Below are 12,337 nucleotides of genomic sequence, written 5' to 3' on the forward strand. Positions count from 1 at the left end.
GATTAAATTTATATAGAATATATATATAAATTATAATTTATTAATATAAAATTATAGATTATATTTCTATCCCCGCATTCAAACTAATTTATGAACTAAATAGACTTAACGAGCCGAGTGGTGAGATAAACTTAATTTTGGTAGCTCGGCTCACTTCTAGGTTCTAGCCTTATTTGGACATCCATTTGGGTATTACTTTACTTTATCACCTTGAAACTTCATCGAGCTCGTTGTCCTGTTAGCCACTTCTGCCTCGAGAGTCAAGATGCTGCTGCTTCAATCCTCTTTGCATAAAGCCCTTTCCCCCTCCCTTTCCCTTTCATATGCCGTCTCTTATTCCGCTGCTCTTCCCTCTAAAATTTCCACTATCTCCATTGGTTGTAGGGGTGTCAGGTGCTTTCAGGGGCTCTCTGTCACGTGCTCCATCTCAAAGATCCATAGTTATGGCACCGTGGACTACGAGCGCAGACCCATCGTCAGGTGGAATGATATATACAAGAGAATATCGTTGATGCAGAACCCTGAACTCGGTTCCGCCGCTGTGTTAGAACAGTGGGAAGATGAAGGAAAGAGCTTTACTAAATGGGAGCTGTGTAGGGTTATCAAAGAGCTGAGAAAGTATAAAAGATATAAAAGAGCCCTTGAGGTAAGAATAATAAGGTATATTATCCAATGATTGATTTATTTATTTGGTACCTCTTTTCTGAATGGATAATGACATGCTTCTTATTTAGGAATTGAATGATGCTTTAGATGTTTTGATTATGTTACAATGAACAACCATGCCAGATGCACAAGAAAAATCAGCCATTGGTATAGAATACATATTAAAATACAAAATACTCATTAAAAATGAGTTAAAAAATATATAGCGGCTAATTTGGTGGCTGGTTTTTGGTGTGCTCGTAGCATTTTTGTATAACGAATGCCTGACTTCGCGTATTAGGTTATGGGATGTAGAGAGTAAGGCTCTTTGAGTATACAAATATGACGATAGAATTCGCAATGTTAACTGAAGCTAATAGGAGGAATTTGATTATCTTGTGCTTTGTTGTGGAAATATGCTAAACCAACAATGTTTTCTATATTTTGTCTCCCTAGCTATAAGTATTTGTACAAGCATTCCTATATTATCCTTTTGTATTGTAAATGATAGATTTTGCAATACTTACAATGCAATTTTCCCCTCTTTTCTATTAAATGGAATGCTTCCTTTGAAATTTTGTGATTACAAATCTGTCTCTGCCTCATAATGTTTTAATATTAGCTATTTATGAAAGCAATTTGTGTAATGTTACAGGTTTATGGTTGGATGAACAACAAACCAGAGAGGTTTAGTGTATCTTCAAGTGATGCAGCAATTCAGTTAGATCTGATTTCCAAGGTTCATGGAGTTTCTAGTGCAGAAGAGTATTTTCTGAGTCTGGCTGATAAGTTAACAGATAGAAGGACCTATGGAGCGCTTTTGAATGTATACGTGCGATATAGAATGAAGGAAAAGGCAGAGGCATTATTTGACAAAATGAGGAGTAAAGGTTATGCAGTACATTCGCTACCATTTAATGTAATGATGACTTTGTATGTGAACCTTAAGGTTTATGATAAAGTTGATATGTTGGCTTCAGAAATGAGAGAGAAAAACATACGGCTCGATATCTATTCATATAATATCTGTCTATCTTCATGTGGTTCTCGAGGATCAATAGAAAAGATGGAGGAGGTGTTTGACCAGATGGTGAAGGACCCGAAGATTGTTCCTAATTGGACTACATTTAGCACAATGGCTACAATGTATATAAATATGAATATGTTTGAAAAAGCAGTAGGCTGCTTAAGAAAGGTTGAGAGTAGAATCAAAGGCCGGGATAGAGTACCATTTCATTATCTTCTGAGCTTATATGGAAGTGTTGGAAAGAAAGATGACGTTTATCGTGTGTGGAGTACTTATAAATCAATGTTTGCCACTATACCAAACTTGGGATACCATGCTATTATTGCTTCTCTGGTTAAACTGGATGATATTGAGGGTGCAGAAAAAATTTATGAGGAATGGCTTTCAACAAGTTCGACTTATGATCCGAGAATAACAAACCTTCTGATAGGCTGTTATGTCAAGAAAGGCAATACTGACAAAGCTCTGGGTTTCTTTAGACAAATGACTGAAGGTGGTGGAATTCCGAATTCAAAAACTTGGGAGATTATTTGTTCTGGGCATATCGCTGATGAGAGGATCGCGGATGCTCTGTCTTGCTTTAAAGAAGCTTTTGCGGCCGATGTTTCAAACAAATGGAGACCAAGGGCGACAAACTTTTCTGCATTCTTTAAACTTTGTCAGGACAAAGATGATACTACAAGTGCTGAAGTGTTAACTGGGTTGTTGAGACAGTCTAGATTTATCAAGAATGAAGTTTTTGTGTCACTCATTGGCTTGTCAGAATCCGATGGTACCATCAACAATGGCGAATTGTCGACCGAAGTTGATACCGCGGATATAACTGATGATAACGATGATGGTGAAAATGCAGTTGATGACTCTCAAATGTTCAACCAATTGGAGAGTACCTTGTGATACACAATGTCTTTTTCCATTTGAAAAATGCAGAAAATGCATTGCTAGAAGTGTAGTTAGTCATTGAAGATGATCTTGTTCAGGATGCATAGTTTACGTGACTAACCATGATAATGATGAGGAGTGATAATGATGAGGCGGTATTGGGTTGGGTGGGTATTCGGTTTGGATCCTCTTCGGTGTGGCCGGGTTGCCCGGTTCTCACCAAGTCCCAAAAAAAAAAAGTACAGAGCATGGAATTTATGTTGGCTTTTCAATTTCAAGTTATTCAGAAGGAAAGAGGCTTTATTAAACTGGTATCCGTTTCTATCAAGGCCACTGTAAACAAACTAATAATATATGACCCTCCACCACCTTCTCAATTAGTGTTTGGAGAGAAATTCTTATCTATGGTGTTTTATGCATATTTAGGCTTAGTTTGGGTAAATAATTTAAATAAGCTTTTTTGGATAAGGACTTTTATTAATAGTAGTTTATAAATAAGTTATTTTGTGTTTGGATTTTTAGTTATAAAAGTACTTATTTTAAAGTTATAGCATTTGGATAAATAACTCAAAAAATATAATTTTTGATTTCACAAAAAATGGATATTAAAATAACAATGATAACAAATACTTTTTAATATTGAATGTTGATTTTCTATAACCTAATCACTAAAATTACAATTGTTTAGGCAATTAATTCTTTATAATGGCACAATAATAATAGCAGCTATATAAAAATAAAATCTCATGGAAAAAAAATAAAATTAAAACTAAAATTTTATACCGCACACAATGTTAAATACAAATTTAATAATAAAAATCAAGTGATAAAATGATAAAAAAAACTGAAAGGAATAGATGTAATAGGTGGTTCAAATGGAACATTGTTTTAAAATGGTGGTGGAGGGTCAATATTTTCAGCAAATAAATCATTACGTAAAAATGATGGTAGAAGGCCAATGCTTCTAGCAGATCGAACCTTGGATGAAAATGATGATGGGGGGCCAGGAATGAAAGTATATATTTTTTTTTTGTTTTGAGGTGATTTTTTTTTACGGAAATGATAGAATGACTTCTCGAGGAGGAGAAGTCATATATTTCTACTTATTCAAAAAGCTTTTATTTAACTTTTCGGGAAGTTAAAAGTTCTTTTTAAAATAGTGCCAAACACGCATACAGTAACTTTTCATAATTCAAAAGTCAGAAAAAGTAGCTTCTGCTACTTCCCAAACGGGCTCTTAGAAACCATTTTTGTAAACGGGCCTGCTACACATACAAGCAAAAAGGCCCTACAAGTTTTACAAGTTCCCAACCCACACTTCATTCACACGTGCACTCACTCACTTTGAATGGAGCGTAAATTACACGCGCCCCACTCAACGGTTGCTCTTCGCGAATAGCGCTCCTTAATGGCGCACTCTTCCACTTCTCAAAACCTTTCGAAGAAAACACAAACCGTCCATTTTCGAGCAACATTCCAAACTGCAGAGATAGGACTCGTCACGAAAATTAGAACTCTCCATCAACACAACATAGAACTCTCCATCAACAATCTCCAGAAAAAACGAAGTTATATTACTCAAGGTACGTTACGTTACTATTTTTACTCATCTTGTATATTTTTCATATTTCGAAATCGAAGAACTAGGTTTTACTGTTATTCTACGTTCTTCTAGGTTTTACTATTCTTCTTGTTCTAGGTCTCATTTTACAGTTTTTAATGTTCTACTTGTTCTAGGTTTTACTGTTATTCTTAGTTCTAGGTTATAATGTTCTTCTTAGTTGTTCTAGGTGTTACTGTTCTTGTTGTTCTAGTTCTTCTGGTAACTAATTTGGTAGGTGTATATGGAGTAATTTGGTAGGTGTATATGGAGTAATTTGTTGGGTGTATATTTCTGAACTGATATACTGTAATATAGTCAATAGTTGCAACTGTTCTAATGTTTGCTTGTCTATGAGTGTATATTGCTTGACCTTGTAATGTTGTTTGGCCTTGTATATTAATGCATATTTGAGTGATATCTGACTTATATCTATGGGTGTATCTGACTCATATCTATGGGTGTATCTTACTGATATCTATGGGTGTATTTTTCATTTCAGAAAAAATGGCAGGCAGAAATCAAGCTGAAAAAAATGTAAGAACAAATATATGTCTTAGATGAAATCAGTTTTATATAATAGAAATATATCCGACTATAATTTTGCTTTGTTTATAGCAAACCAAAGACCTTAAGTATGCAACACATTTGTTAAATGAGAAATTCAGAAACATGAGCGAGGAAAAGGAAACAATTGTTAGGGATTTGGGATTTGGTGGCCTGATACACATCCCGCCGCTAAGGGTGCATCACCAAATATTAAGGGAGTTGGCTAACTCCTTTAAATTAGGGGAAAACAGACTGGAAACCGGCTACGGTTCTTTTAAAGTAAGACAAAAAATAATAGGGGCTGCGCTTGGCATCAACGCGTCAGGTAACTCGCTAAAAATTATAGGTGTATATGAGTCATATTCGGTTGTATTTCAATTGATGCTTGGGTGTATTTGAACTGATTTTCATACTATGTTATTTTTTTTTTGTAGGAGATCTATTCTCTCAGAAAGTCAATTATAAGGATCTTTCTGAAGATAACAAACAAATTTTTAGAAGATTCCAAGGTAAGACCCTCAAAAATATGACAGATGAGATGATGGCTATTGCCGTTGATAATGAACAGGATCGCCTCATGTTCAAGAGAATTTTCATCCTCTATATACAGATGGCGTTCCTGTTACCAACGACAATAAACAAAATTTCACCTGTGCACCTGGCCCCAATTTTCGAGATGGACACAATAACAGAGCGAAACTGGGGAGGACATGTTTTGAGTTTTATCATCAAGGGCATAACAGATTACAAGCTGAAAAAGAAAAAGGCAATTGATGGTTGCCTCTTTGCCCTGATGATAATTTACTTTCATCTATCAAAAAATAAAGACAAGAAAAGGGCAGAAAGACCTCCAGAACCCTGGATTGCCAACTGGACTAAGGAGCAGTTGGTTGAAAGAATGAGGGCAGAAATGGAGGAACATATGGTAAGTGAACAAAATATCTTGGGTGTATTTTATTTACCTGAATGTTGCAAACTAAAATTTCTAATGTTTCAGGGGATTGTAAAGATGGCTGAAACAAAGGAAAAAATGAAAGAAATAAAGAAAAAAAAAGAAGAAACAAAAAAAAAAACAGAAAAAGGAAGGCAAGTTCAACATCATCATCTGAGACTGAAACAACTGAAAGTGACCATTCTACCTCTGAGTCTGAGACTGAAGAAGACTCAGAGGATTCAATAAGAAAACAACCCACCCAAAAAGCCAACAAGTAAGTAACATACTTGGGTGTATTTTATTTATCCATTTGGGTATATTTTGTTTATCCATTTGAGTGTATTTTGTGTCTCTATTTGGGTGTATTTTGTTTATTAAGTTGGGTGTATCTTGTGCATTCATTTGGGTGTATTTTATCCCTTTTAGAATGTTTTTAAATAATGATTGTTTGCCTTCCAAAATGGAGTCCTAAAAAAGAAAGAAGATTCAGGAGGATTCTGATTCAGAATCTGAATCAACTGATGAGTAATGTTCTTAAATTATTACTCCTTTCCTTTGGGTTTATTATCAAGATTTCATGTATTAACAGAGTTCTCTTATTAACTTATAGAAGCGAAAAATCATCACCAGTGGAGAAACAAAAAACAAAGAAAAAACTCAGAGAACACCAGAAAAGTAAGCACTTATTTGGAGAGTATTTTGTGACCAAATTAATTTTGTATTTCTGATTCATACTTGTTTTTTCCCCAGGACACAATCCAAAAAGAAAAAGGTCGTTGTTGAGGATTCATCTCCTGAGCAAGCTCAATCCTATCATGGGTACAGTACTTTGTAAGCTATATTACCGTCTATCATCAAAATTATATTTGTTAACATGTTCTTTTATGCATGTACTGTCAGATCTGAAATTGGAATTGAAGATTTAGATGAATTCTTAAGAAAAAACAATGAAAAATCTGCTGCAGAGGGGTATGTCTTGTTGGGGTGTATATTTCAGATTTTAAGGTGTTTTCTTTGCTAATAATTGTTTCTTGTTTCGCAAGGAGAAAGAAGCTGACTTGTGATCGACGGAAGGTCACTATGTCTCATATGAAACGTAAGAAGCTTTATTTGATAAAATCTTGTTATCATGATTTAACAGTATGGTATTTTTTATTAATAACATGTATTCTATTATGTTTAGAATACTGGACGTAAACTTGGGAAGTGATGATCCTTTCTCTCAAGGACAGACAGACCAAAGTAGCGTAAACAAACCCGCAGAGAGCATGTAATTTCTCTTTGAAATAACCGTTGCTTTTATTCTTTTATTACCTTCTACTTCTAATTATACTTTCTTTTGAATTGTTCGGGTGTATTTTTGACTTTCTTAGGGTGTTTTTTAGGTTGAGTCCGGTTAAAGAGTCAGCCAGTGAGCCGGCTGAAGAGAATATGATGGTTGTGAGGGAAGAGACACTGTCCGAAGGGCTTGCAATGTGAATTTTTCAAAAATATTTCAACCTTATAACCTTTTTATTTTCAAAGGCTTTGTTAATCTTTTATTTTTCTTCTTGTCTAGAGATCCGATTCAAGTTTGTCTACCACTGTCCCAAACAACCACTATGCCCAAAATTGAACAAACACCCTTGACAGAAAATGAACCAACCCCTCTGCTACAAATTGAAAGAACTACAAAAAGGTAAGAAATAGTGTTGGGTGTATATTTGGTTATAGTTTGGTGTATATTGCCCCTGTTGGGGTGTATATTTTCACGATTGATCCATGATTAGTTTTTTTACATCATGATTAATTTTATGTAACCGTGCAGCACTCATGAACCCCCCAACAACTTGAAGAAGGCACACCCATGCTTCCCCCAGCTCCTTCTAAAATGTAAGTTCATCAGAGTAAAATCAATATTTTGTTATCATTCGTATATTCTTATTCTTATAATACGTTATACATGATCACGCAGTTATCCAGCCCCAGAAGATGCTGCTGCGCTGATGATGATGGCATGGACAGCATCGTATGTTCCTCAAGCAGATTCGTTGCCATCATTCAGCCTTGACTTGACTGATTCAAGCCAAGAAGAAGCAGCAACGTAAGAGGGAACGTCAACGCAAGACGGAGCGAGGGCAAAAACTCCAGAAACCCCAAAACTACTAGAACAATTAGGGGATCTAGTACAAAAAATTGCAAGTGGTGGGGTGACAACAAAAGAAAAAAGTCTGTAGATTCCAAAGGAGAGTGGCGCAGAGAGTTTCGAGAAGTTTGAAACTCCTGTGAGGACGAATGAAGTTACTTCTGACATGAAAGATAAATGCTACCTCTGGGCCATACGAGTGAAGACATACGCAAATGGACTAACTAATGATTTTGACACCATCTGCACACTCCAAGCCCAAGATAGATACATTTTGTCAAAACTCCACCTTGCATCACTCGCACCTGAAACGCATATAGAAGCTGAGGTAATATTACAATAACATTAATGTTTTTATCACCAAAATTAACTGCAATGCTGATTGATGTAAAATTGATTTCGGCATCTTTTTCTAGATTGTCTCTGCCATGTGCTTCATCCTAAACCAGCAAAAGATTAAGAGGTTTCAAGAAGAAATATACTGTCTTCCCCCTGATATTATGGTAAGAGTTGCTTCAACGAATTTTGGTTGTATTTTTTGCATTCCTTCGGGTGTATTTTCTGTCTTATATTGGGTGTATTTTATGTGTTCGTTTGGATGTATTTTCTGTGTTCAATTGGGTGTAAGTTGTTTATTTATTTGGGTGTATTTTCTAGATTCGTTTGGGTGTATTTTCTGTATTCATTTGGTGGTTCACAATTTTTGCAGAACATGGCCCTAGGAAATCATCCAAAAGGGGTATTCTTACAGCCTAATAACAATAAGCCATTCAGGGTGGAAGACTACCCAATGTTTATACCCTTTTTGGACCTTAAAAAATTAGCATCGTATCGTTATGTAAGTTTTCATTTCTAAATATTCTTATTACCATTTTTTACTTATATGCCAAATAAACTAAAATAGTGTTCAATCTGAACATTTTTCAGATTTTTGCACCTGTTTGCCATTCACAACATTGGTGGTTATGGTTGGCTGATACAAGAAAGCGCAAATTTTATATAGTCGACCCATATCACACGAAATCTCCGTCCGATGAGAGAATTGCCCTGAATACATTCATTGTAAGTTGTTTCTATGTTCTATATTTTAATAGTTGGGTGTATTTCTGTTCAATATAAGGTGTAACTTTGTGCTCCTTTGGGTGTATCCCTTTTTTTTTTTTGAAATTATTCATGTATTACTGATTTGTTTTGTATTTTAAGGGATATGTAATTTCATGAATTAAAGTATATGCTAGGGGCACTTCTGAAGACAAGGGACAAGGACAAGGAAATTAAACCACCATACCTTAACATCTGGGGCCAAAAGACAAGGTATAAATCTTTCACTCTGAAAATTAAACTTTCCTATATGTAATTTGTAATTTATTTTCTTTGTTTTCAGCTATGACTGTGCTATCTACGTAATGAAGTGGCTTAAGATATTTGAGCCCGCAAACATTAAAAGGCAGAAGTATGAATGGGACAATTGGACTCAGGTAAATGTGTTTAAAACTAAATAACTCTGTATTACTTTACTCAATTAATATGGTTGATTAAACACAATATTCCTTTTAACTGTAGAACGAGGTGGACCACTTTAGAGTAGAATATGCTTCCTGGATTCTATTCCATGAAATGAATCAAGACAAAGTTGAAGCCATTAGAAGAAGTAATGCAATAAGACTGTCCAAGCCATCCTCATTGTTATTGAGTCCATATTGCCAGATAGATTCTAATGATATTGAGACTGATTAATGTAATTGTTAGGTAGTCTTGTAAATAGAACAAACTACTGTAAAAATTTGCATTTATAAACAACTTCTATTCAGTGAAATTATTTTCCATAGTTAAACTGTCTGTGCTGTATTCAAAAGCTCTGTATTACAGGTGATAAAGTATGAAGAAAAACATATAACGAGATATAAACCCAAAACATAAAATTTTACACCCAAAGAAAGTTGAATATACACCCAAGGGAGTTGAATATACACCCAAACTACTATACCCTGATGCTTTACCCTTAAAACCTTAAACCCTAAACCCTAAAGACCTAACCCCTAAACCCTAAACCTTAAAACCCTAAAACACTAAACCCTAAATCCTAAACCCTAAACCCTAAAACCCTAAAACCCTAAACCCTAAACCCTCAAACCCTAAACCTTAAACCCTAAACCAACCAAACTACTATACACCCAAATCATTGACTTTTACACCCATAAGATCTCATTTTACACCCAAAGAAAGTTAAATATACACCAGACTTCTATCCACTAATGCTTTATCCCTAAACCCTAACCCTTAACCTGTAAATCCTAAAACCTAAACCGTAAACCCTAAAACCCTAAACGATAATACCTAAAACCCTTAAACCGTTGTAAAAAAAAACAAACAGTATTTTATAACATAAAAACAAGATTCTGAAGTATATATATGTATATATATAAAATATGAAACACAAGAAAATTCAGAAATACACCAAAAAGAACAGTACTTTTACACCCATATTCTGTAACTATACACCCAAAAAGTTATCCGTTGCTACTGGTATCCTTAACTGATAATTCATAACACGTCCTTGATATTGGTTGGAATTTGAATGCACCACTGATGCAGCATCAAAGAGGTTTAACTGAATATAACAAACTCACATATTAGCTAAACTATTAAATAAACTCAATCACCATATATTTAAAGAACATCAATTTTACCTCGTTTAAACCTTTCGTTTTCTTCTTCTTTGTGGCATTTGCAATCTGTTTGACCAACTTTGAACCTAGCCTATTTTTTGGACGTCCTCTTGTTCGAATCCTTGGAGGGCTTTGAAGCTCGTTAACGGATTCCAAGTTGGCATCTTCGTGAGATAAAGAAGATGTGCCCTTCTTTTTGGCTTTCAATGATTCCATCTCAACCATGACGTTATCGTACGCACGGTGCAGAATTGCAGTCTGCTTCTCTGATTCTGATGCAAATTCACAAATATTTTGCAAACGAAAAACTAATTGGTCAAACCTCTTGCTTCTTAGCTCCAACAGTGGCTCGCGTGGCTGCTCTTAATGTGTGTGTGTGTCACCTCTTTACCTTCTTGCTCCATCGTTCTAGTATATATCTAGGTGACAATTGGCTTACTCGTTCAAAGCTTAACACGCTTAGTGCGTGACGGCACAATATCCCTCTTGACTCGAATAATAAGCATTGGCATTTTACCTCGACTGCTACTGAGTCATAAGTAACCACAAACTTGTTGAATATTGAGCTGGAAATTTGTTCTCCAACTTCGTATACTGAATAGCCTAGAGCGAAATTCGTTAATCTAGTGATGCAATTCGCCTTTCCTCTGAATTGTGTTTGGACTTCCCTAAACTTTTGATGAGTGTACACATCTTGAAACTGAGCTTCAATGGAGGATTTGGTTGCACACGGTATGTCCGTATGAAAATATGCAGCATCTGATTCTCTCTCTGCTTGCTCCCTGCTTCCGAAGCAATTATCGTATTGTTTGACAAATTAAATAAGCGAGTTGTTCCGGGTAATAAACTTATTAAAAAATGAATGCATGCTCTCGCTCCTTTGTGTGATTCTCATCCCTGCCCAGAAGTGCTGATCCAGATAGATTGGAACCCATATATGACGGTCTTCATAGAGATCTGCAGAATACACCCAAACAAAGACTATAAATACACTCGAAAAAAATTAAATTTACACCTCTGCTGTAGATTTTAAACAAACATTACCTGAAAGCCACTTGTTGTCCACAAGACCAAAATTCAGCAGAAAATTATTCCAATTCCTATCAAATGAGTCTTTACTATGAGAGTTCCAAACAACTTCGCTTATTTCTTGTTCAATTTCTGCATGTCTCTTGTACCCGTTTAATTTGCTTGGAATCTTCTTCATGATGTGCCAAATACACCAACGGTGAATTGTTGTTGGCATACAGGCCTCTAAAGCCCTTTTCATTGATGCGCATTGATCGGTGAGAAACCCTTTCGGAGCATTTCCTCCCATGCAACGAAGTCAACATTGAAATAACTATTTGAATGATTCAATTTCTTCGTTTTTCATCAAAGAGCATCCAAGAAATGTTGACTGACCGTGGTGATTCACCCCGACAAAAGAACCACAAACCAAATTATACCTAAAACAAATTACAATAGTGCAGAATGGAAAATCATTAGGTACACCCAATAAATGCTTTGTATACACCCAAAAACACCCAATATACACCTCTGCGGCGGATTCATAAAAATATATTAATTTAGCATCATAAATAGGGACAATTTGTTACCTGTTTGTATTGTAGTGGTGTCAAATGAAATAACATCTTCGAAATACTCAAAGGCAGCTCTACTTCTTGCATTGGTCCAAAAAGCCAGCTTAATCGATTGATCCTCCTCGAGTTCAAGCTCAAAAAAGAAATTCTGATTCTTCTCTTTCATTTTTAACAAATATTTCCTGAATTCTTTTGCATCTTATTGTTCAGAAACATTCCGCACTTCTCTCGTAATGTAATTCTTCACATCTTTTTCAATAAAATTTATCTCGCGGTGACCCCCGGCAGCCGCAACAAATGATTGGTAAGTTTTGCTTGGTCTA

The 12,337-nt window shown here is 35.4% G+C and overlaps 1 protein-coding gene across 1 annotated transcript; it reads left to right on the plus strand.

The window, feature by feature from the left end:
• Positions 1–144: 144 nt before the first annotated feature.
• On the plus strand, positions 145–3,098 carry LOC107458485 (pentatricopeptide repeat-containing protein At1g02150). Its single transcript, XM_016076696.3, has 2 exons — positions 145–646; positions 1,301–3,098. Exons 1-2 carry the CDS (start codon positions 266–268, stop codon positions 2,567–2,569), a joined length of 1,650 nt encoding a protein of 549 aa, XP_015932182.1. The 5' UTR covers positions 145–265; the 3' UTR covers positions 2,570–3,098.
• The last annotated feature ends 9,239 nt before the right edge of the window (positions 3,099–12,337 follow it).

This window comes from Arachis duranensis, chromosome 7, assembly GCF_000817695.3.
Source record: "Arachis duranensis cultivar V14167 chromosome 7, aradu.V14167.gnm2.J7QH, whole genome shotgun sequence".
In the NCBI taxonomy this organism is placed as follows: Eukaryota; Viridiplantae; Streptophyta; class Magnoliopsida; order Fabales; family Fabaceae; genus Arachis; species Arachis duranensis.